General features: G+C 44.1%; 1 protein-coding gene across 6 annotated transcripts in view; it reads left to right on the top strand.

Moving 5' to 3' along the window:
- Positions 1-323: 323 nt before the first annotated feature.
- LOC310998504 (sodium channel protein type 2 subunit alpha-like) overlaps positions 324-25,182 on the top strand; it is a gene marked incomplete at both ends in the record, with an annotated part of 32,321 nt that continues 7,462 nt past the window's right edge. For 2 of the 6 annotated variants that reach the window (XM_083988607.1, XM_083988606.1), the window contains 19 exons: positions 324-590; positions 2,080-2,222; positions 2,468-2,548; positions 3,892-4,020; positions 5,177-5,268; positions 7,534-7,836; positions 8,522-8,585; positions 9,143-9,284; positions 10,045-10,251; positions 11,819-12,100; positions 13,178-13,519; positions 14,597-14,726; positions 14,812-15,050; positions 15,147-15,320; positions 17,518-17,874; positions 18,275-18,811; positions 23,135-23,270; positions 24,502-24,656; positions 24,747-24,920. In XM_083988607.1, the coding sequence (XP_083844733.1) occupies positions 324-590; positions 2,080-2,222; positions 2,468-2,548; positions 3,892-4,020; positions 5,177-5,268; positions 7,534-7,836; positions 8,522-8,585; positions 9,143-9,284; positions 10,045-10,251; positions 11,819-12,100; positions 13,178-13,519; positions 14,597-14,726; positions 14,812-15,050; positions 15,147-15,320; positions 17,518-17,874; positions 18,275-18,811; positions 23,135-23,270; positions 24,502-24,656; positions 24,747-24,920 (3,954 nt within the window). Of the gene's footprint in view, positions 591-2,079; positions 2,223-2,467; positions 2,549-3,891; positions 4,021-5,176; positions 5,269-5,516; positions 5,609-7,533; positions 7,837-8,521; positions 8,586-9,142; positions 9,285-10,044; positions 10,285-11,818; positions 12,101-13,177; positions 13,520-14,596; positions 14,727-14,811; positions 15,051-15,146; positions 15,321-17,517; positions 17,875-18,274; positions 18,812-23,134; positions 23,271-24,501; positions 24,657-24,746; positions 24,921-25,182 lie in introns of all 6 variants that reach the window. The other 4 variants (XM_083988605.1, XM_083988609.1, XM_083988610.1 and 1 more) reach the window with 4 other exon arrangements.

Below are 25,182 nucleotides of genomic sequence, written 5' to 3' on the forward strand. Positions count from 1 at the left end.
AAAATGTCCCCCCCAATATATAGCTAGCTGATTAAAAAAATAAAAAAGTATCCCATGTGTTAGCGAATTTACGGTATATATACAGTATATAGAAAGAGATAAATTTGGTCCCCCCCAATGTTGACTCCATGGTTACGGCCTTGATTGGACGCCATGCTCAGTTTAATTCATCCAGACAGGGTTTCCGACCTCTATAGGTGAAGCCAGCATCTATTTCCAGAAGTCTGGCCTTGACCCCCTGACCAATCCGCTTCCCCCCCCTCACTGCAGCTCCCCGCCCCAGCTGAGCCCCCCGCTGCCCTCTGAAGAAGCAGGATGACAAGATGGCACAACTGCTTGTACCGCCCGGACCCGACAGCTTCCGCCCCTTCGCCCCCGAGTCGCTGGCCGCCATCGAGAGGCGCATCGCCGAGGAGGAGGCCCGGAGACCGCGGACGGAGCGCCGCAGCGACAGCGATGATGAGAACGGTCCAAAGCCCAACAGCGACTTGGAGGCAGGGAAGTCTCTGCCCTTCATCTATGGGGACATCCCGTCCCCGCTGGTGTCCACTCCTCTGGAGGACCTGGACCCCTTCTACAGCAATCAGAAGGTCAGCCTCTTTCTCTTCTCTTCTCTCACATCGATGTTGTACTCTTTGTGCGTCATGATGTCTGCTACATTACATACAGTACACACATCTGTGCTTTTTAGTCCCTAAAAGCTTCTACTTAATTACCCGATGCTTTCTGCAAACTATTTTAAGGAAGCACTTTGGGCAGATGCAGCAATTTCCTCCCACATACTGTAAGACAAACTTCTGCTACAGCTTAACACATTCACCTCCAATCTGTCTAGTGAGGGCAGATCAGTCCTGCAGAGACTCTGTAAGCTGTGACTCATTGGAAAAAATATATATATGTATTTATTTTTAAGTGATTATTATTATTATCTGGCATTTTTGCCTTTATTACATCCTGAATAAGGACTGGAGACCATATGGGACGTGATCTGTAACCACTGTCAGAAGTATTTTATGTAGTGTTGTGCAAAAACCGTTCATATGTTATTTTTTATTTTTGGAATATTATGAGTCATTTCACTTTTACAAATAAGAAACCAGAGATCAGAAGAAAAAACAAAAAAACAAATGTGAAATTGGCAAACTTGAATCAGCAGCTACAGGCTTCTACAGAGTAAAGGGCTCATCCTGATAATAAGGAAAATGACTTGTATTGTCATTATCCCCCATTAATATTATTTGGGGTTTTCAAGAGGGACAAAATATGTTGTTAAATACTGTTGTGCTGCTTGGAAAAGCCTTCATTTAAAAGTCAAGGACAGCTTAATTTGAGATATTTATACTGTTCATCAAACATCATTATTGGCTAATAAAGTTACTGCCAAAAAGCAAGAAAAACAGTGCAGAGATAAAAAGATTTAATATAGTTTAATGTTTTTTGGGGGGTTGCTATAGAGTGAGTTACTTAATCATTTATTTATTTGAGATATGATATGAATTTATGGTGTGCGTATTAAAAGTTTAGAGATATGTAGTATGCACATACTCATTATATGTTTTGATCTATTTCTGTGTCTTAAAGTGTATGTTTTGTTGTAGTTTTATATTGAATACATGTTGATTTATCTTTATTAAAATAAGGAAATACAGTAGAGTTATAGTAGAATAGAATAAGCAAGGAGGACAACTGGAGAGCAATGTAACGGCACAAAACCCTAGTTTGTCCTCATGTATTTTTTCATGATCTTGTGATTGATAGTATCATGTGAGTGTAACGACTGGCTGATTCCTCACAACATTTAACTGGGCCAGAATCAGCAGCCTGTCAGCAGGTGAGATGTTAAAACCTGTGTCAGCATAGAGGCAGAGTCTCCGCTGCACAGGCCAACAGAGGTGCTAAATGCTAATCGGAGCTGCTGTTCCAGTTGAACTACGGTGCCAAACATGTGCTGCCCGGGGTGGATCCATCCAGCTTCATTACAATAGATAACCAGATGCAGCTTCTCTTCTGTTTGGATTTATATACAGTAGCATGATGCAGATTTTAATCTATCTTTCTTTTCTCTCTCTTCTTTTTCAGACCTTCATAGTATTGAATCGTGGGAAGGCAATCTTCCGTTTCAATGCCACTCCTGCCTTGTACATCCTAAACCCCTTCAACCCTCTAAGGAGGGTAGCTATTAGAGTTTTAGTACACTCATATCCTTTTCACAGTCCGCTACGGTCACAGCTTGATTTGGATTAAAAGGGTTTATCAGACAAAAGACGGATTTAAATGAGCCGATGTTGAAGACTAAATGTCAGGATTGGTTCAGACTTTGTCGTAGAGCAGCTGAGCAGTTTAAAGACACTTAAGGTTAAACATGTTTTCTATGTGGATGGGATGGGGATTTGTCAGCGTTCAGGTTTTCATGCAAATTCTCCTCTGCTGTTGTTCCTTAACTCTGTTTTTTCCTTACGATGTTCAGCATGTTGATCATGTTCACCATCCTGACCAACTGTGCTTTCATGACCCTCAGTAACCCCCCGGAGTGGGCCAAGAATGTAGAGTAAGTCCTCCATCTCATGTACATTTTGACAATTCGGTTCAAAACCAGAACAAGAAGAAGACGGTTGTATATTTATAGAGTTGGTTGTGTGAGCACAGACAGGATATACGACTACGTATGTCCATTAGATGTGGCTGTAATCACATTACACAACAGATTTTGTATTGATATGAGGCGTCTGTGTTCATGTGGTTTTCAGCCACTTATATTCCATTAAGGTTTTATCTGAGTGTCCCAGACTTAAATGAACGGTATTTACACAGACATACTGTACATGCCTGTATCCCTCAAAGCATGATGGGAACTGCATTTCCATAACTCATAGGCCTTAGTATTGTTTAATAATTACATGGCACATCACATATTGTATACTGAATGTGAAGGGCTAACATTTCAGACTAGTAATCCGAGAATCCAAACTGATTCTTTTTTGTTGTATTAAATAAATGTATTGTTTTTATTCTGTTTGGCACTTGGAGTCATAAAAATAATATCTGTGGTCAAATGTGTAATATATAGAACAAATCGCCTACTTCCGGGTAGAAAACCAGCACATAATTTGAATGAGAACAATAGTAACGAACGAGAGTTTAGCTAGGCTATATGTATATATATCATGTTTTTCACACCTCTATCACCGTTTAGACAGATCTGAAATGATTGAAGAAACATTACTATTTCTGTGTGCACGAGAAAAGCAGTTTTGGCAACAGCAAAGCTAACATCAGGACGTCAACTGTTAAAACCCTCCCGTTGTTGGACACGACATGAAACTACTGTACTGCAGTTAGCTCAATCATGTTGTAACTAAGATATCCGCTGGAAAAACATTTTTTTTCATGCAACGTTTATTGAGTCACTGAGTTATTAAAGTTAAACATGTAACAGTTAGCCCTGCCAATCTACGACAGGCTAATCATGACTAATTACAAAAACGTGCACACAGAAATAATAATCTTGGTTTCTGGTTTTCTACCCAGAAGTATGTAAACAACAAAGCGATTCGTTCTATGCCACAGCCAAATGTTTAAAAGGCTTAAAACAACATACAGTAATGATACATGTCAGTGTGTAGGCTACATTATATTATTGTAACAGAGTAATCCAAAGGAAATGTAATTTACTAATACTACTAATGGCATGAGTGTGTATAGGTGCAGTAAGACAGATGTCAGTAATGTACACTGCAGCATCTTCAGGACATAATGTAATAACCAGAGAGCTAATAAAGAAATAAGCTACTGTAGGATTGGAAGAGACAGTGACGGAGGGGCACTCACCGAGTTAACCCACATTGTTATGTCTCTCAGCGTGTGTTTTTCATTTCCTCTCTGCTTTGGCAGGTACACATTCACAGGGATTTACACCTTCGAGTCCCTTATTAAGATCCTGGCCAGGGGCTTCTGCGTGGGGAAGTTCACTTTCCTTAGGGACCCGTGGAACTGGCTGGATTTCAGTGTTATCCTCATGGCGTAAGTATTATGACAAGCATAGTTAGGATCAGCTTAACATGATCTGGCGTAGATTAAGAGGCCAAATGCTTTTAATGCTAATCAGCCCAGCAGCCTGTTAAGTCCCACTGAATGTGAGAAGAAGAGCAGAGAGATGAAGAAGAGGGGCCGTGATAATGTGTGTGTTTTGATAGCGAGGCGGCCGTAAATCTCAGCTCTGCCTGTTATTATGGATGTGAGCCCCCCAGAAGCTGGCAGTATCCTGGCCTAGTTCGCCTCATGCTTCACTGACTTCAGCTACAGAATAAGCCGTTCAGCATTAGGCCACACAGTGGTTCTGTGATCTCAGAGGAATAGTCACTAGGTGGGTTTACATGGACAGTTTTATACGGTTTCAAATAGGTTTGGTTGAAATCAATCTGTTTGAAGATTTCAGCTTCAGCGTATAACAACAATATCGATTACGGAAGTGCGACAGCTGAGCCAAAAACAGAACAGAAACATAGAAATGCATCATTTGTTGAGTGCAGTCTTTGCTGTTATAATATTTCTCTTTATTAAACAGCAGCGTGACATATGTGTACTGGAGTCGGGAGTGCGTATGCAACATGTTGCCGGCGTAATATTTTGATCTGTAGTCCTGAGCATGCACAGAACGAATGCAGCCAGAAATCAACCCGTTTCAAGGTATACATGACAGACAGAACACTTTAGAAAAGGTTTAAATTACCCCCTTCGTTTTTAGGTGTTTATATGAAGTATTTTCAGTATCGATTTCGTCTCCCAAACCTTTTTTTTTTTTTTTTTAAGTATATTTTTTGGCTTTTTTGCCTTTATTTGATAGCACAGTGAGATAGACAGGAAAGGGGGAGGCAGAGAGAGAGGGAATGACATGCAGGAAAAGTCTGCCCGACGTGGGATTCGAACCGGGGACGCCTGCATCGAGGACTGTAGCCTCTACATGGGGCGGCCGCTTTAACCACTGCGCCACGCACCGCCCCCTCCCGAACCTATTTGAAACCATTTAAAACTGTCCATGTAAACCCACCGACTGTTAATCATGTGATTTAAATGATGACGCTGGTTTTTGTTCTTCCAGGTGTCTGTGTTTATGTGTGATGGGTGTCTTGCCTGACTGTGCAATGCTGTGTAGTAACTGTAACATTTGATCCTGCAGGTATATAACAGAGTTTGTAAACCTAGGCAATGTTTCAGCTCTGCGCACATTCAGAGTTTTGCGAGCTTTGAAAACAATCTCAGTCATACCAGGTAAGGCTGCCCCGGCCCTGCTGCCAGCACTCCTGCCATTTGTCCTCTGTGTGTGACCGTTTGCCGTTCCCTCCTCTCCCCCCTCCTCCCCTCCTGTGACCCTCCCCTTGTCTCGTCTGTGTGGATGCCTGATTTGTGTGCGTATGTGTGTGTGAACGTTCCTTTTCCCGAAATGCCCCCCCTTCTACCACACTCCTCCCTCCTTCCCTCCCTCCTTCCTTCCCTCCTTCCCCTACCTTCCCTTACAGATATGTCACAGAGTTTGTGGACCTGGGCAATGTCTCAGCACTGCGAACCTTCAGGGTTCTGCGAGCCCTGAAAACTATATCAGTCATCCCAGGTGAGAGAGCCATCAAGGCAAAAACCCATTGGGGTTGATGAAATGCTAACGGCTAACTGGCGTTTCCGCTAACATCCCGCCCCGCCCCCACCACCCCCGTCTCAGCTCATCTCACTGTAGCTAAGCCTGATGACGCTCGTCGCCGCCCCTCATGCTGCCTTCGTCCCAAGGCCCAGTAAAAGCTGGAATCTGGCTCCAATCTGCACAGATTGACAGGATTCATAGCTTTTCGATAAACATCCTTCAAGGCAGAATTATTTTTTGGTTGAAATCTATTCTTGCCTTGGGAGCCTCACGAGTAGATTTTGTGCACTATTTATTTATTTTTTTCCTTTTTTGCATGAGACATTGCAAAAGCCGATTTTCTGGTGGCAAGCACTTGTGTGTGTAGGGTTCCTCCTCACCTTGTTTTTTCCTGTGCATGTCCTGTTCAATGTTGTGTGTTTCTTTGGAGAAACTGTGTTGTGGTGAGTGGTGGTTGGGTTATGGCACTCTTTCAACACTATTCACTTCACAAACCTAACAACAACAAGAAAAAAAGGTCACATACAGTAGAAACCACGACATGATTTCATTCACTACATTTAGAGCCAGTTTAAATACGGTGGGTTCTGTTTTTGTGGCAGTGCAAAGACTCGTACATACACATGCTTGTGTGTTTCTGTCTGGAGGCTAAAGGTGGTGTCAACCCCCCTCATCTAAATATGCACATTTCCCAAAAATGTTCCAAAACTATCCCTTTAAATATGTGTCGCTGCCATCAGCAAGCGCACGTTCATTAAATACTTGATTCCCAGTGCTGTGCAACACATCAGACTCTCCTCCCACACAACTTGCTTCATGCTCCACTACAGCTGCATGAAGAACGTATGAGACCGGTTATGTAAGTGGCTGAGACAATAACAGTTAATGAGCAAAAGCCACCCTCCAGTTTCAATCACCTCACTCAACGACCTTGTTCATTGTGAATAGAAACACAGTTCAGTGTTGTGTGCTGGTCTTTGCAACTGTGCTGTAAAGAGCCCACAGGACAAAAACACAGATTTATAAAACATTCAGCTTGGTCTCAAGGGGATTGTTCAACATTTTGGCAAATTGGCCCATTGCCATAATCCCTATAGTTTTAGGAGTTGGTTCGTTACCTTTAATTGTCGGTGCAAGCTATTTTTAGAACGGCGGAGCAGAGCCGTGAGCTGCTCAGAGCTACGCTACAGAGGCTCATGGGATTTCTTGGTTTCCCTCGTCAAACTCCAAAACGCTCTGGTGGACAAGTTGTGACCTGCACATTCACCACGCTATGAGATAATAACAGAACGTTATGAGACAGAGTTGTTTTAGAGGTAAATTCATGCAAAACCGCTGATGAACGTTCCCGTCGGGGGCAGTTTTTCAGCAAGAAGTCTCTGTATTTACCTCTAAAACAACTCTGTCTGGTAACGTTGTGTTATTATCTCATAGCGTGGTGATTGTGCAGGTCACAACTTGTCCACCAGAGCGTTGTGGAGTTGTTGGATTGTGTATTTGATGAGTTTGATGAGGGAAACCAAGAAATCCCATTAGCCCCCCTGGCGTAGCTCTGAGCAGCTCACGGCTCTGCTCCGCCGTTCTAAAAACAGCTTGCACTGACAATTAAATGTTGAACTATCCCTTTAACGGTGGAAAAAACGAAACAAAACAACACATCTACAAGTGTTGAGTCCATGATTAGCAGAGATCAGTGTCCCCCTGGTTCCTGTATGACGACAACAGTTCATACAGGAACCTCCACTGCAGATCCCCCTGGCTGCTTGCTACTGTGAGCTCTTATTAGTAGCTTCTCTATACAAGCTTGTGGCTGTAATTAGCGGGCAGTAATCACTCTGCGATGTCCCCTTCCCGCCCCCCCCGTTGCCCCCCCCCTCTCTCCCTCTCCCTCTCTCTTTCAGGCTTGAAGACCATCGTCGGCGCCCTGATCCAGTCTGTGAAGAAGCTGTCGGACGTGATGATCCTCACCGTGTTCTGCCTCAGCGTCTTCGCCCTCATCGGCCTGCAGCTCTTCATGGGCAACCTGAGGCAGAAGTGCGTGCGCGTGCCGCTCGCCACCAACAGCAGCAACGTCACGGACGGCTCCCTGTTCTCCAACGACACCCTGGCGGACGCGAACGCCACGTTCCTGCAGAACGCCACGCTCCTGCAGAACGCCACGGGGGGCAGCCCCTTCAACTGGACCGAGTACATTCTTGACGAGAGTAAGCCGACGAGTGATGGCGTGGTGGCTGCCAGGCGCCGTGTCGGGGGGGGGGGGGGTTAACCGGGGTCAAGTTAGCATCCGCCCCAGCTGGCCTGAGTCAGATACCGGCTACTGCGACTGCAGAGACGGGTCAGGGTGGCGGCGGTGGCGGTGGATGTGTAGGGGGAGGTCAGGCCCCGCCGCCCGTGATAGAGAGTGACAGCGATGGCTGGGAGCAGAGGCTGTGCTCGCTAACAAGGGGCTGGTGGGAGAACGCAGCAAATGTGGCGGATAATCGCCTCAGCAATAAATCCCTCCTCTCCTCTCCTCTCACCCTCCCTCGCCTCCCTTCATCATTCTCTCATGGCCCATCTGTGTGGCATGAGCAGCCTAAAGTGCTAGAGGAGGGTGAGTGAGTCAGTGACCGCCACTGGGATGGCGAGGAGACGACGGGCACCGGCTTCATGACAAGCTGATGCCATAGAGAGAAACGGCTGATTAGAGCTTGGCATCTTTACAGTTTAAACAAACATAAAAAGAAGTGGTAGACTGCTTTGAAAGTAAAGTGACTAATGTAGTTGGGTGTTAAAATAAAAAAAATAATAAAAAAACAGAACCTTTCTTTCTGTTTTTACACCCACGCAAAAAAAAACAACTTCATATCCACTCTGACTTCTCGTCGCTCTGTCTCTGCTCTCCCCTAGATAATTATTATTACCTCCCTGGCCGAAGGGATGCTCTGCTCTGCGGGAACGGCAGCGCCGCTGGGTAAGACTTGACATGTTTTATTTATATGGCCAATTAGATGCACCACAAAGCTGAGCATACACAATTAGTGTCGACACTCGCCGCCACGCCGAGGCATCGCGGGAGTCCGAGCTGGTTAACCGCGGCTGCTCTTCATTTAACGCGTTGCGGCGAATGTTTAAACTCATTTTCACCCATTTGTGAAGTCGGCTGGTTTCTGGAATGATGAGGTCACAGGATTGATTCACATAGCACATAGGAGGAGAGATTAGCTTTTAAAAAGATGTAATCCAGGTGTTTTTCATTTGTCAGTGCAGTGTTTAATGAGCTCTGAGCCTTTTGGACTAGAGATGAAACATCTAAAGTCAATCCAGATCAGCGATAGCAGCCTGAGATGAAACATGACCTGATTGGTTGAGACATCAACACATGTCAGCAACGATCGCTCTGAACCTCATCTAAACTTTAGAGCAGATGCTTCTTTAAAAGCTCCCATATTCTACACTCTATCACTGTTGTATTTGAAGTTACATTCATGTTTATTTATGGTTTTGTTGACTGTCCATCTCCTCTCTCAGGCTCTGTCCAGAGGGTTTCGTCTGCGTGAAAGCCGGGCGTAATCCAGATTACGACTACACCAGCTTCGACACCTTCAGCTGGGCCTTCCTCTCTCTGTTCAGACTCATGACCCAGGACTACTGGGAGAACCTCTATCAGCAGGTTGACACACGTTTTTTAATCCGGTCACTTTGATTAGACTTCATAAAGATAGGGAACTTTACTTATTCCAATCTTAAAACAGATTATGCTAAGAAATGTATAGCAATGAAGTAGAAATGTTGCCCCCTTCCAATTAAAATGCTGCTTGGTTGTTATTTGATGCAATAACAACTTAACTCTTAACATCAGTCCAGGGACAGCAGATGTAAAAAGCCTTTTGGCTAATTCTGGCATGTTTACATTTGTTAAAATGTTTTAGTAATGTGCATTGTCCCTGATTATTAAACCTTTAAACAAATAAATAGAAAAGAAATAAGACCTTTTACAAAATATGGCAACAATTCTTAATTTATAGGTAGACTAATCTCTCTGTATTGGAGCTTGATTTGGTACAGTATGAACTATGAATAGGGATGCTACAACATGTCTCTCTCAGTATCTTTGATTATTGTATAATGTTCTTTCTTTCTTTCTTTCTTTCTTTCTTTCTTTCTTTCTTTCTTTCTTTTATTTATTACTGTCATTATTATTATTATTTTATTCTTTTTTATTATTCTTTTTTTCCCCACTTCCTATTGTCCTGTCACTGTGAGTTCATTTCATTTTTACTTTGCCACCTTGTGAACGTTGAATTTTCCCCTGATTTGATTATGTTGTGGCGTTTGTAACTGTAACTTTGTTCTTGGAAAAAAAAGAAAGACTTCATAAAGATAAACTCATAACAACCCGTCTCTTTCTCTCTCTGTGTTGGATCTGTCAGACGTTGCGCGCGGCGGGGAAGCCCTACATGATCTTCTTCGTGCTGGTGATCTTCCTGGGCTCCTTCTACCTGGTCAACCTGATCCTGGCCGTGGTGGCCATGGCGTACGACGAGCAGAACCAGGCCACCATCGAGGAGGCCCAGCAGAAGGAGGAGGAGTTCCAGGCCATGCTGGAGCAGCTGAAGAGGCAGCAGGAGGAGGCACAGGCAGGAGCTTTCATTCATTCATTCATCTTTTTTGTCAGGAATTCGATTACAGGCTCGACATCGCAGTTCATCAGCGTGTCCAGTGCAGCTCCGCGTTTCATTGTGTTTTTTGTTTTGTGAACTGAACATAGACGAGTATCCGGGGAGGTTTGTGTTGATTCTTCAGCTTAAAGACGAGCCAGCTGCCATAAGCAGCGCCGTCGCCCCTAGCAACCCAGAGACTCACTGTCCTGGATGACTGACAACCCCCCACCCCCCACCGCTGCACCTGCGGTGTCAGGAGATTGACCTCAAGAAATGAGGTGGAAAAGATCAGATGGACGCAGAGTGCAGGTGAAACGCTGTTTGGTCTAACAGCCTGCATGTGGTCTCTATAAGAAGCTCATTATGGGATGGTTAGAGCCCTTTTCCCTTATGTTTCCTGAGCAGCGGAGCAGTTACTTTGACAAAGTCAGAGTCTATTTCTGTCCTGCTGCAGGTTCATGTGTCAGCTCTGAAGGCAGCGACGGGCGATTCACAGCAGAGCTCAATGTATTTTCCCCACAGGAAGTAGATCTGATTAGATGGAAATAGATATATAGTTAGTTATATATAGATGGATGGAAACACAGTCGGCTAATTTGCTACAGTAAAAGTGGATGAATAGCTGACATGTTCAGTTTCTGCCACTCTGAGGGGTTGTAATATGGATTTTATGTATCACTATGAACAATATCCACTTATATTTAGTCTTTTTTTTTAGACTTTATTTATTTGCACATATGAAATAGAACAATACATTTACATATCTCTCTTAAAAGGGAGGAAGATACGAAAAAAAATGTGCAGGTGAGGTCGGAAACCCTAAAGGCTTATAGCATGACCTCACCTTGACCTAACAAATAATTTAAACAAAGTACAAATACAAAAAAGAAAAGAAAAGAAATGAAGTAAATTAAGATGATGATAACGACACTAAATAAATAAATGGAAAAAAGTGAGATTAAAAGAGAAAAAAAAAAAAAAACCTAATACAGATAAATTAAGTTCAAGTACTGCAACACAAAAAAAGAAAAATTGTGTAGTGTTATTAAACATCCACTGTAAAGTCACATGGGTAAGGATAAAGAAAAGTTAGGAGCTGATTCATATACAGTGTGTTTATTATAGGGCTCAAGCTCTGTCTGGCTGCTCCTCAAGACTTCACAATGTTTTTATTTTTTTGACATAGACTCACATTGCACATGAGAAAAATGTGTTAAAAACCTATTTCCTAAATCTTAAGAAGTTCATGCATTAGTAGTGATTTATTCTCATAGTAGAAAAGGCTGGTACCTAACCTGGCATCCACACACTTCTTATTGTAATGAGTAATATAAATGCATGGATTCAGAAATGTTTTGGTTTGCATGAAAACAATCAGGCGTCCATTTTTAGAAGGTGTCTGAGGCTCGTTTGGCTCTCGATGCCGCCGCCGCCGCAGCCACAGCCACAGCCAGGCTCTCTCCTCCGCTCCATTCCACGAGAGCCTTTGAGACAGGCGCTGGGTCGCCATGACAACTGTGTTTGTGCTCCCATTGGCTGGCAGGTTGCCGCAGCAGCAGCAGCCACGGAGAGCGGAGAGTACAGCGGGAGAGGGGGCCCCACCTCCGAGTCCACCTCCTCGGGGACGTCGAAGCTCAGCTCCAAGAGCGCCAAGGAGCGGCGCAACAGGCGGAAGAAGAGGAAGCAGAGGGAGGAGGAGGAGGAGAGGGAGGGGCGCAGGTTTCACAAGTCCGCGTCCGAGGACAGCATCAAGAGGTCCAGCTTCCGCTTCTCTATCGATGCCAACCGGCTCTCTTATGAGAAGAGATGCTCCTCGCCCAACCAGGTATACACGGCCCTGACACAGCAGATATGTTAGGGAGCAACCTCATTTACAATATATCCGAGACAGAACGCAAAACATTTGAAACATACAATGAGCATCATATGAGAAAAAACAAAAATAAAAGTGATGAAGCTAGAAGAGACAGAGATAAACTGAAAAACAGAGAAGTCTTGTCCTTTTGCAAAGTTTGCAAAGTATTCCAGGTTGAACCCATTACTGGATTCAGTACCAATGCTCATAATAATCATGTGGCTTGATATTTATATTTATTCTATTTTATTTATATATTAGTTTATTGAACAGGGACAATGCAACACTAATCAACAGTATTTAAAAGAAACTGCTAGTGAGCCAGAGTTACAGTAGCCAGTAAGGCTCATTTTCATCCGTTGTCCCTGGCCAGATGTTAAAGGCAACCTGAAAACCCCCCCAAAAATTAATTAATGCATTAAAATACAACTTACATATGAATTTACCTGATAAAAGCTCATTATAACAAATACGACATGAACTGTATAAAAAAATTGACATAATGGCATAACGACAGCTCATGATGGCAGGCTGGTATGCAGACAAGAAAAAAAAACATGTAAATAGCACATAGAGCTGTGACATTAGCACAAACAATAGTTAACACTGAGAAACAGTCCATTAGAGACATTAGAGACAGTAATGGACAAAGCAGTGGCTTAAATGCAGGCAGAATGTGGTTTACAAGATTAGTGGGCACATTATTTATTATCTATTAACCACTGCATTAACTGCCTTTTAAAGGAACACTGAGAGTATTATTCCTCAGATGAAAAGTGAAGGAGTGACAGAGAGACATTTGCTGCAAAAACAAAAAAAGAGAAGACGTTACTGCAGCTGTAGACCGAGGCCGGGTCTCGAGTACTACAACACTACAGCAGGGTGATGATGTCACTTCACATCTGTCACATCACACTGATAATGTGATAAAAAGCTCTTTCCTCCGTTGTTATCTCATGACTTCCTGTCTAGCTACTCTCCGTCTTTTTTCTCAGGACCACCCAACATCTAAAGTGATAATTTGGTGTCTCCCCCCCTCCCTCTCAGTCTCTGCTCAGCATCCGAGGCTCCATCCTCTCACCTCGGAGGAACAGCCGCGCCAGCCTGTTCAGCTTCCGCGGCCGCGCGCGCGACATGGGCTCCGAGAACGACTTCGCCGACGACGAGCACAGCACCTTCGAGGAGAGCGACAGCCGGCGCGGCTCGCTGTTCCTGCCGCGACGCCTCGAGCGCCGCTCCAGCGCCGTCAGCCAGACCAGCCTCGGGGCGCCGCGGATCATGCTGCCCGCCAACGGCAAGATGCACTGCACCGTGGACTGCAACGGCGTGGTTTCTCTGGTCGGTGGAACATCCGTAACAACCTCCCCTGTAGGTCTCCTGCTGCCTGAGGTGACTTCATTGTTTCATGCTTTATTTTCCCCGTTCACCCTCAGTCCTAATTCACATTCTTTGTTTTGATCTTGTTGATAAATTAATGATAAATTAAATTTTAATATTAATATATTAAATATTCATGTTTGCTAGTCTTTTTTCTGTGGTGCATGACTATAGTTAAAGGGATAGTTCACCCAAAATTCAAATTTCACTCATTATCTACTCACCCTCATGTCGACTAAGGGCTGGGAGAATTCTGTGCAGAATTCTGTGAGTCCTCTGTGCCTTCTCGGAGTTAGGGGGGGGTCCGCGCAGCAGTATTTGTATATACATACATATAATGGTTGTGAATGGGGCTCACTTTTCTTCGTCCAAAAAGACACACCAAAAAACATCCATATACCTCCATACTGCTCGTCTGTAATGTCCCTCTTGTATTGAAGCCCCGACATGAGAAATTGTTCCGAAAAAAATTAAATAAGTCCATATTTTAAGCTTGTTTGTAGCGGAAGCTCCCAGTGTCTCAGTTCAGTGCTCTTCCTGACCGGCGGAACATTGAAATTTGAATTTTGGGTGAACTATCCCTTTAATGAGATAATGTTGGAAAATGTCTATCATTTCCAGCCCCAAACCCATTGATTCCTGTGTGATTCTCATGACTCTTGTATGAACAGTAGTAAATGCGATGCTCCCTTTGTTTCAGGTAATTTCTCGAATGAGTACTAATAAATATTAAGAATAAGAACATGCCAACTTCAAAATTCAAACCCAAAACCAACCTTATTCAGTTCAATTTCAGTTTAATTCAGTTTTTTAATTGAACTGCTGGTTTCACTTCGCTCCTTCAGATTAGCATTAGATGGAGTGTTGGAAATGCACGTCATGAAGCAGACGGACTCATAAAGGTCCAACGCCACACAGAACCAATTATAGGTCAGACAGATGAGTCACACAGCCATTAGACCGGGTCTAGTCGGGGAAAACAAGTGGAAATACCTGTGGAGGTGTATCAAGTGGAAATCTTTCTGATTATTATTGCTCAATTCTTTCTGTTAACTTTTATTTTTATAAATATATATTTTTTTATTCTAGGGAACAACCACAGATACAGAGCTGAAGAAACGTCGCTCTTTCCACCACCCGTCGATGGACTATCTAGATGAGCCGGGGGGGCGGCCCAGAGCCATGAGCGTGGCCAGCATCCTCACCAACACCATGGAAGGTTAGGAGGACGACACGGCGATCAATTAAACACCACAACAGGAGGATTATTCCAAAAAAAATAACTTGTTTTTTTCCTTTTCCAGAGCTGGAGGAGTCGAGACAGAAGTGCCCCCCCTGCTGGTACAGATTCGCCAACAGGTGTCTGATCTGGGATTGCTGTCCGGCGTGGTTGAAAATCAAGGAGGTGGTCAACATGGTGGTCATGGATCCGTTTGTGGATCTGGCGATAACGATCTGCATCGTCCTCAACACCCTGTTCATGGCCATGGAGCATTACCCCATGACTAAAGAGTTTGCCACCGTCCTCTCAGTCGGAAACCTGGCGAGTTATTTATTCATAAAGTAACAGTAGAAAATCTCTTATTATGTGAGAGATGCAGTGTAGAGGTAATTTCCTTTATTTCCACTTCGTCACCAGGTGTTCACAGGCATCTTCACCGCAGAGATGTGCTTCAAGGTTATCGCCCTGGACCCCTACTACTACTTCCAGGAGGGCTGGAACATTTTCGACGGCATCATCGTCAGTCTGAGTTTGATGGAGCTCGGCTTGGCCAACGTGGAAGGCCTGTCTGTGCTCCGGTCCTTCAGATTGGTAAGAGCTTTATTAACCCTCCTGCTGTCCTCCTGGGTCAAGGAAGGAAGGAAAGAAGGAAGGAAGGACAAAGGGAAAGAAGGAAGGAAGGAAGGACGAAGGGAAAGAAAGAAGGAAGGAAGGACGAAGGGAAAGAAGGAAGGAAGGAAGGACGAAGGGAAAGAAAGAAGGAAGGAAGGAAGGAAGGAAGGAAGGAAGGAAGGACAAAGGGAAGGAAGGAAGGACAAAGGGAAGGAAGGAAGGAAGGAAGGATGAAGGGAAAGAAAGAAGGAAGGAAGGACGAAAGGAAAGAAGGAAGGAAGGAAGGAAGGACGAAGGGAAAGAAGGACGGAAGGAAGGAAGGACAAAGGGAAAGAAGGAAGGAAGGATGAAGGGAAAGAAAGAAGGAAGGAAGGAAGGAAGGACAAAGGGAAGGAAGGAAGGAAGGAAGGACAAAGGGAAGGAAGGAAGGAAGGAAGGAAGGAAGGATGAAGGGAAAGAAAGAAGGAAGGAAGGACGAAAGGAAAGAAGGAAGGAAGGAAGGAAGGAAGGACGAAGGGAAAGAAGGAAGGAAGGAAGGAAGGACAAAGGGAAAGAAGGAAGGAAGGAAGGACGAAGGGTAAGAAGGAAGGAAGGAAGGACGAAAGGAAAGAAGGAAGGAAGGAAGGAAGGAAGGAAGGAAGGAAGGAAGGAAGGACAAAGGGAAAGAAGGAAGGAAGGAAGGACGAAGGGAAAGAAAGAAGGAAGGAAGGACGAAAGGAAAGAAGGAAGGAAGGAAGTATGAAGGGAAAGAAGGAAGGAAGGAAGGACAAAGGGAACGATGGGAGGAAAGAAGGAAGGGAAAAAGGAAGGAAAGAAAGATGGAGGGAGGGAACAGACCAGGTCAACTGGATCAAAAGAGGAAGGAAGAAGAAGTAAGGACGAAGGAAAGGAAGGAAGGAAAGAAGCAAGGGAAAAAGGATTTTGGAAAGAAGGAAGGGAGAAAGGAAGGAAAGAAGGAAGGATGGAGGAAGTGAACAGATCGGGTCAATTTGACCCAGAAGGACAACAGGAGGATTAAGACAAGTTAAGTTAAGATGAACTTGTGGAGCCGGGGTGAGAACACAGCGGCTCGCCTAATAACGTTTGTGTTATTAACGAGGGAATGGTGTAATGAGAGCTTTTGTGCGCCACCTGAAAGGCCCCGCTGAGACCTGCTGTGGCCTTTGGGGCACAATGTGTTGTTCTTCTCTTCATCTGATTAGGTTTCTTTCAGAGCTGCTGCACTGTGAGCCCACACTGTACTGCAGTGCTCTTTAATCAACTGAGAAGACACACAAAGAAATTTGGCCTGCTTTTAAGGGAAGGTAGTGGGAGATATCTGGAGATATACGATACGATACCATTCGAATTACTTTAATTTATCCCCAAAGGGAAATTCATTTGTCCGACAGCTCATCTACCATTTGCAGAAGAATTAAAAAGCCTGATGGCTGCAGCTGCAAAGGATCTTCTGTGCATTAAAGGAACACTATGTAGTTTCCAACCCCAGCTCAGGCTGCAGCAGTTGCACGATTCATCCTATCAACAGTTTTTCTACAACTTGAATGAGTTTAGACACAATATTTTAAGGTTGAGAAGCAACATAGTATTGCTTTAAAGGGGACATATTATGGAAATATCACTTTTTGAAGGCTCTTTAACATATATTTTGGTGTTTGTCTTACCTTCCGGCCCCCAAAATGTGAGAATTGACAAAGAAACCTGTAATTTTCAGGCTCCCGAGGTTGAAATCCACGTGGTTTTACGAGCTGTTCCCTCAGATGTCTTCCAGTGATGTAACTAGGTTTTGAATTTGCATAATCCCACCCCTACCTGGGATTGATAGAAGGGGCGGGACAAGCAGTGGCTCATTTGCATTTAAAGGGACAGGCACTGAAACCAGCCGTTCTGAACAGGGCTGTTTTGAGAGGATGAAAAGATCTGTGATGTTTGATCCTTGGGGTATTTTGACCGCAGCATGTCACAGATATGTCTTTAAGACACCTGGGAACTATTTTAACTTGTGGAAAAGGGCATAATATGTCTCCTTTAAAGATGTAGCAAAGGCTAGCTGTCTTATGGCTACAGTATGAGAGAGAGTGGTGTCGATGAGCTCATCAAAATGAACCTGAATATGAACCAAACATTTAGATCCAGAAGATGAAACAATCTTGTCATTTTCTTTTTAAAAACTCAGCTGAGGGTCTTCAAACTGGCCAAGTCCTGGCCCACTCTGAACATGCTGATCAAGATCATCGGGAACTCGGTGGGCGCCCTGGGGAACCTGACCCTGGTGCTGGCCATCATCGTCTTCATCTTCGCCGTGGTGGGCATGCAGCTGTTCGGCAAGAGCTACAAGGAGTGCGTGTGCAAGATTTCCGACAACTGCGAGCTGCCGCGCTGGCACATGCACGACTTCTTCCACTCCTTTCTCATCGTGTTTCGGGTGCTGTGCGGCGAGTGGATCGAGACCATGTGGGACTGCATGGAGGTGGCGGGGCAGTCCATGTGCCTCATCGTCTTCATGATGGTCATGGTCATTGGAAACCTGGTGGTATGGTCTTTGTTTCCCCTCTCAGTCCGTCTCTGTTTGAGTATTAATCATGTATCTGTTGACTAAAGCGGTTTTGCTCTGCCTGATGCCCACTAGGGCTGCAACTGATGATCATTTTCATTATCGATTAATCTGTTGATTATTTATACGATTAATCGATTAGTTGTTTGGTCAATAAAATGTTCAAATATGTTGAAAAATGTCAATCAATGTTTCCCAAACCACAAGATGACATCCTCAAATGTCTTGTTTTGTCCACAAACTAAAGGGATACTCAGTTTATTGTCATAAAGGAACAAAGAAACCAGAAATATTCACATTTAAGAAGCTGAAATCAGATAAACTACTCAAACTGATTATTCGATTAATTGTTGCAGCTCTAATGTCCACGTCTCCCCAGGTTCTCAACCTCTTCCTGGCTCTCCTGCTGAGCTCCTTCAGCGCCGACAACCTGGCAGCGACCGACGACGACAGCGAGATGAACAACCTGCAGGTCGCCATGGGCCGGATCCAGCGGGGCATCGCGTTCATCAAAACCACGGTGCGGCAGTTCCTGCAGAGCCACTGCTTCGGCGGCGCTGGCGGCGGCGGCAAAGGATCCGGTCTGGCCGAAGAGAGCAAACCCTTGGATGAGCTGCACAGCAACGGCAAGGGCAACTGCATCTCCAACCACACCTCCGTGGAGATCATCAAAGATCCCAGCGGGCTGTACATGACGGAGGGCAACGGGCGGCCGGGGGGAGGGCTGGTGGTCGGGGTCAGGCCCGGCGGGGACACGACGGTGAAGTACCCCATAGAGGAGTCAGAGTACATGTCATTTATTCACAACCCCAGCCTGACGGTCACGGTGCCCATTGCTGTGGGCGAGTCGGACTTTGAAAACCTTAACACGGAAGATTTCAGCAGCGACTCGTCGGACGTAGAAGGAAGCAAAGAGGTAAGACGAAAACTCTTTGATTGGACGAGCCACGTGTCTGTCAGAGATTGTGCGTGTATTTGATTAGCTGCGTTAGGCCTACTTGTATCTGTGCTGAGATCAGTCGATTGAGATTTGCAATCGAGGCGGCAGAGGTTGAAAATAACCTGCTGACTCACTTGTGCATGCACCATGCTGTGTTAGTGAGGGAATCTTCTGGAGGAGCAGGAAGCAGCAGTGACATTTAACAATTAGCAGCGTATGTGTCAGTGTGTCAGTGTGTTTGTGTGCAGCGCGTATAGCTGACTCACTGGTAATGCAGCTCACAACCCCAACGCACACCTGCACAAGAGACTCGTCTGAGATGTTTTTATACCACACCTGCATATCTGTATATTAGCAGGGGAGCGAATCTACATACAGGTGCATCTCAATGAATTAGAATATCATGGAAAAGTGTATGTATGTCAGTAATTAATTTATTTTATATAATAATATTTATGTCAGTAATTAATTCTTTTTTTTATAATAATATTTATGTCAGTAATTCAATTCAAGAAGTGAAACTATTACATTATATAGATCCATTACACCAGTGGTTTTCAACCTTGGGGTTGGGACCCCACGTGGGGTCGCCTGGAATTCAAATGGGGTCGCCTGAAATGTCTAGTAATTGATTTAAAAAAAATACTGATAAAAATATTTTCTTAACTAATTATTATTCTTTTAAAATTATGACTAAAAACACCACACAATCTTAAACAACTGTATTCTATACTTTAACTTTCTTGAATATAAATCAAGTTCAAATAAAATGCAACATATAAAAATATCTGAGCTGGCGCATCTTGATTGACGGGCGCGGGGTCGCCAGAAATTTGTAATGTCAAAATGGGGTCACGAGCCAAAAAAGGTTGGGAACCACTGCATTACACACGGAATAAAACATTTAATGTCTTAATTTATTCAATTTCTTTTCTTTGTAATGATTACATTCAATGAAGAACTAAAATTCAGTATCTCAAAAAATGGGAGTATTACAAAATACTAATTAAAAAAAAGTATTTTCAATATGGAAATGTCTAATGGAAATGGACTTTTCCATGATATTCTAATTTATTGAGATGCACCTGTTATTAGCTCACAAATCCCATAGTGGTATCAATCTTTTATTATTACAAATCAGTCGTTTTCATCCCGTATTTAAAAAGCAATGCTAAAGAGATTACTCACAACTATGACTAGTTTAATTTCTAGTTTAGTTTATGGCCTATTCTGGCAGAGTAAATGCCAGGTACCCTTGTTAAGTGTTGCCAGGCTGACGGAGCAGTGGGGACCGGGCTCCCTGGTGATGTCCACCTGCCACTGTGGGTGTGGTGCCAGTTCACTGTGATCCAAAACAAACTCAGGGAGACTATTTCTAGCCCCGCCGCGGTGGCAGCAGCAGATGCTCCATATATGGATTCCCTCACCGCCGGCGTGGCGTCCGCACCCTGTAGCCAGGTCCGATCTCAGATAGCCAGCTTTAATTTAATTTAACGTGAACGTTTGTTGTTGTGCGAGATGAATATGAATGTCGCGCCTCATTACACAGTGTAAAAAAAACACAAAAAAAGAAGAGCAACCCACTCTTTTGTGAGCGGGGAATCTGAACTGTGTGTGTTTGTCTATGTGCGTGTCCTGCGGCCGAGCCTTGTGGGTGAGAGCCGAGTTTGAGGTTGTGTTGTGTGCTGCTGGCTTTTGGTGTGTGTGTATGACTTACTTTGTTTAACTCCCCCCCGTTTGTTATTGCAGCTGTGTCACAGACGCTCTCAAGGTTTTCAGTGAGAGGATAATTGTAAGACCACTTTATTGTACCATAGCACTAACCATGAGGACTGCCTATGCCATTTACAGACAAACAACATATTTTTTCATACCTTCAATGGATTGCCCATTTTCGTTCTTTGCCTGGTCTGCCCTCCGCCCCCCCACCCTCCCTTTTCCTTCCCTTCCCCGAACCCCCACCCTTTTGCTTTAACCTGCCCCTCCCTTCTCCCATACAGCAGCACATTCACTGCTGTGGGTTTCCCTACCCTCCTCCCACCCCCCTTCCTTCCCCCCCTTTCATAATTGATCTCCAAGCATCAGGCTGTCTTGCAGTTACAAACCATTAGGAATGAGCAACACCACCCTTCTTTTTTTTTCTTCTTTTTTTTTTTACCATTGATATATAAACTCATCTAACATGATCTTTTGCTTTTGATTTCATTGCTTGGTTTTTGACTTGGTTTTTTGGGACTTGATTGGCATCCAACACTCTCGAGCTTGAGAATGAAGGAAGAGAGGAGGTGGAGGCGGAAGAGAATGAAGACATATTAAAAAAAAAAAAAAAAGATAGAGGAATGAATTTTGCTGTAGTTTGACAAAATTCATTTGTCTGGTTCATAGCCCATGCATACGGACATGAAATACTTGTTTTATGATGACAGAACTCTTTCCATGGAGATAATCAGTCGATGCAGATTTTTGCAGAGTGGCAAAACAGATAACACACGGCAGCTCAAAGTGATTTGTGATCACACAGTGAATTTGATCTGTTTCTTTTCTCCTCAAATGCTGTAATTAGAAAAAATTTAAACATTCAAAATGACACTGAATCCTGCAGGAAACGGTGCATAGACACAATTATCCCATTAAGACCTACTACTGTATGGTGAAAGACGGAAGGTTGCACATGCTTTTAGTTTCACGGTTCGGTCCTGTCCTGTGGAAGTGACGTCGTCGAGTCTTCAGCCTTGAGCCGTCAAAAACGTTCTTGTGGCAAAAACCTGCATAAAGAACTACATTTCCCATGATGCATTTCGGTCTCCTGATGCGAATTTTAGCAAATGATGATGCATTTAATTTAAAATCCTAATAATATCAACATTTATTGACCTTATTCTTTCTTTGTGATCACTTTCTTTGAAGTGTTTTACATGGGAAATAACCAAAAAACAAAAACCTTTGCATATTTAATTCTACTCTATGTATATTCTGGTCTTAATGGGTTATTGTAGATTGTCCTGTGTGTTATCCACTTTCGTTTTACTGCAACTATCTCGTCCTTCAATACCAACTTGCCATCAAAAATCTGACATTTCTAATACAGATTTTAAGAAAAGCATGGTAGGGTGAAGAGTTAAACCCACGTCCAAATGAGTTTCCTGCAGAAGGAGAGACAGAACGGGAGGGAAACAGCCTTCCAGAAAAAAAAACACGATGCACTCGCGAGCAGCATGCTTCCATCATTCCCACGCCGTATTAGCTGGGTCCCACGGCAATCAGGGCTGCTGCACTGTCTAGGATGACATGTTCCTACACTTCACACACACTAGACAGATCAGACATGAGGCTGCATATCACCATGTTTGCCCGAAAAAAAAAAGAAAAAGAAACCTCACAACTCCCAGAAAGAGTCCCACTTCATGCACATGATGACAGGCTGTAGGGTTTCAGAGAGGAGAGGAGGAGGCAACACTTGTTCTTACATGTGTTTTTTTTGCAAATCAGTGAGAGGAAACATGAAAATCTTAGTCCTGTATGTTTCTGGGTATGCATGGGTGATAATTCAATATGTTTGACATATGGGAACATAAAGGAGGGGGAAAAAAAGCCAGACCACATGCTGTCTTATAAACAGTGCACAGTACTGGTTTTTGCTGGTAAGCTAATGTGGTTATCCGTCTACTTCAACACAAACAGAAGAAGCTTGTACACCGCTTTTCAAGGAATGGAAATAATGTGTTTTCATGTCACTGAGGAAAATGTTGACCAATCGCTCTGGGGGCGGAGTCTAGGGTTCAAGGGTGGGGGTAGGAGGGCGGGGGGTGGTTATTTATTAGTAACGGGATCAATTTTCTAGACGAATGGATTTGATGTTTTTTCAGTGGACATGAAAATACTGAAGCACACGTTCTGCTTGGTACTATTTCAGGCTTGGATTGATAATGCACTGGAATACTGCATGCACTCTTCCTCGAAACTGAGGTCACATCAAACGTACCCACAGTGCATTTCTGCAACGCCCCAACCTTCCCCCCCCTGTGCCATGTGTCGCCACATAATCTAATTTGAGCCATCAGATAAAACTGACATCAAAGCCTGTAGGTACATTTGATCGATGCTGCATGTTGATGATAAGAGCCCAACTCTGTGAGCTATGACAAGTGCCTGGTCTCCGCACTAAGGTAAAGAGTTGGAGTACATGTGAATGGAGAATAACCAGCTCAGAAGGTTGGCTCCTAAAAAAAAACAAAAAAAAAAAAAACAACTGAAGCTGCAGAGAGCGCGGTGTAACTTTGTGTTTCATCCTCTTCCCAGAAGCTCGATGTTGAGCCCCAGCGTCTGAGCTCATCGGAGGGGAGCACGGTCGATATCCGCCCCCCAGGAGACGGGGTGGACTCTGTGGAGATGGAGCCGGAGGAGTCGCTGGACCCAGAGGCCTGCTTTACCGAGGGTGAGGGAGGACGATGGGTGTAGAGAAAGAAAAGAAAAAAGGAAAAAAAAAGTGGGCCAGTGCGATAAAAAAAAGGTGGAGGGAGGTGAAAATGCTTCCGCAGCACATTTCAAGACGAAGAGTGAAATCGCGTTAACTGCTTGTGCTTTAGCGCCGGTGTCTCACACTCACGGCTGAGTGACAGTGAATGTGAATGCTCAGCAGGACAGAAAGAGAAGTGGTCTGTGGGATCCTGTGGGCTCGTAATGCAACCTGACATTTTATCACAATACTGTACCTCCTCATCAGGATGGGATAAAGGAGCCGCCAGGAGACCAAAGGTGTAACGTTAACCTTGTGTCTCTAAATCGTGGGAATCGGAAATTATAGTCAGACCAAGGAAAAAGTTGGTGAATAACTACTACTCATAACCCTGTCAAATTATGTCAGTATTTAGCTATTACTTTAACTATTTGCATAATGTTAATGTAGTGTTACTTTAATAGAAAAGTGCATCGTGATTTTAAAGCAATAGTTTTGGCAAATTGGCCCATTGCCATAATCCCTATAGTCATAGCAGTAGGTTCATTACCTTTAATTGTCGGTGCATGTTGTTTTGAGATCGGCGGAGCAGAGACGCGAGCTGCTCAGCTCACGCAACGGATCATGTATAATTATGTAACATTACGACACATGAAGCAAATACTGGGAACTACTTGCACTTTGAAAATCCCTCCGCCCAGCAACCGTGTCTTGTTACATGATTATCTCATAGCGTGGTGAATGTGCAGGTCACAACTTGTCCACCAGAGTGTTTTGGAGTTGTTGGATTGTGTATTTGATGAGTTTGATGAGGGACAAGGGACCTGTACCATTCACCTCTATTGTGTTCACTGAGCAGCTCACGCCTCTGCCCTGCTGATCTAAAAACAGCTTGCACCGACAATTAAAGGTAATTAACCCACCCCTATGACAATAAAGATTATGGCAATAGGCAAATTTGCCAAGATGTTGAACTATCCCTTTAAGTTTGCAGCATCATAACTGCATTTCTGACGTTCATAACAAACCAAACCGTTTGAAAACCGGTCAGAAACTGAGCAAGTCCTGGTTATTATAGTAGAACATGCATCATAAGCTTAATGCTCTAAAAGGAGCGAGCGGACCGAGCCAAGATGGCGACGCCGTGTCACTGGGCAGCAGCAGCATCAGGTGAGTCATCTCGTCTTCTTCTGGTGGTCCGTGTCTGCAGGCTGTGTGCGCAGGTTCCAGTGCTGCCAGATCAACGAAGACAGCAACAACTTCAGGAACTGGTGGACGCTCAGGAAGACCTGCTTCATCATCGTGGAGCACAACTGGTTCGAGTCCTTCATCATCTTCATGATCCTCCTCAGCAGTGGAGCGCTGGTGGGTGACCGTGCTTTTGCTTTTTCCCCTGTTGAACTCGTGATTGTTCCCGACACATTCATCCTTCATTGGTTATCCGGTTGTGTGCAGGCGTTCGAGGACATCTACATCGAGCAGAGGAAGTCCATTAAGACCATGCTGGAGTTCGCCGACAAGGTCTTCACCTACATCTTCATCCTGGAGATGCTGTTGAAGTGGGTGGCCTACGGCTTCGTCAAGTACTTCACCAATGCCTGGTGCTGGCTCGACTTCCTCATAGTGGATGTATGTATATTGTAGAATATATCCATGCGCCGGGAATCTGTAGATGTTTTTGATAATGAGGTTTTGCTGCTCTTTTCCTAGAGCATCTTATTCCTGGTTATCACAGATACATATACAGTGGAAACGGCTTGACTATTATAACCGATTTTTTATTATTTCACTTCATTTTTTATGCAGAACATCATCTAAATGCCATTTGTATAGTTTTTCAATGAGAAAAATGTAACGAGACGGACAGCTTCAGCATTTACTGAATTTTATT

Source organism: Trachurus trachurus, assembly GCF_905171665.1.
Source record: "Trachurus trachurus genome assembly, chromosome: 2".
Taxonomy (NCBI): domain Eukaryota; kingdom Metazoa; phylum Chordata; class Actinopteri; order Carangiformes; family Carangidae; genus Trachurus; species Trachurus trachurus.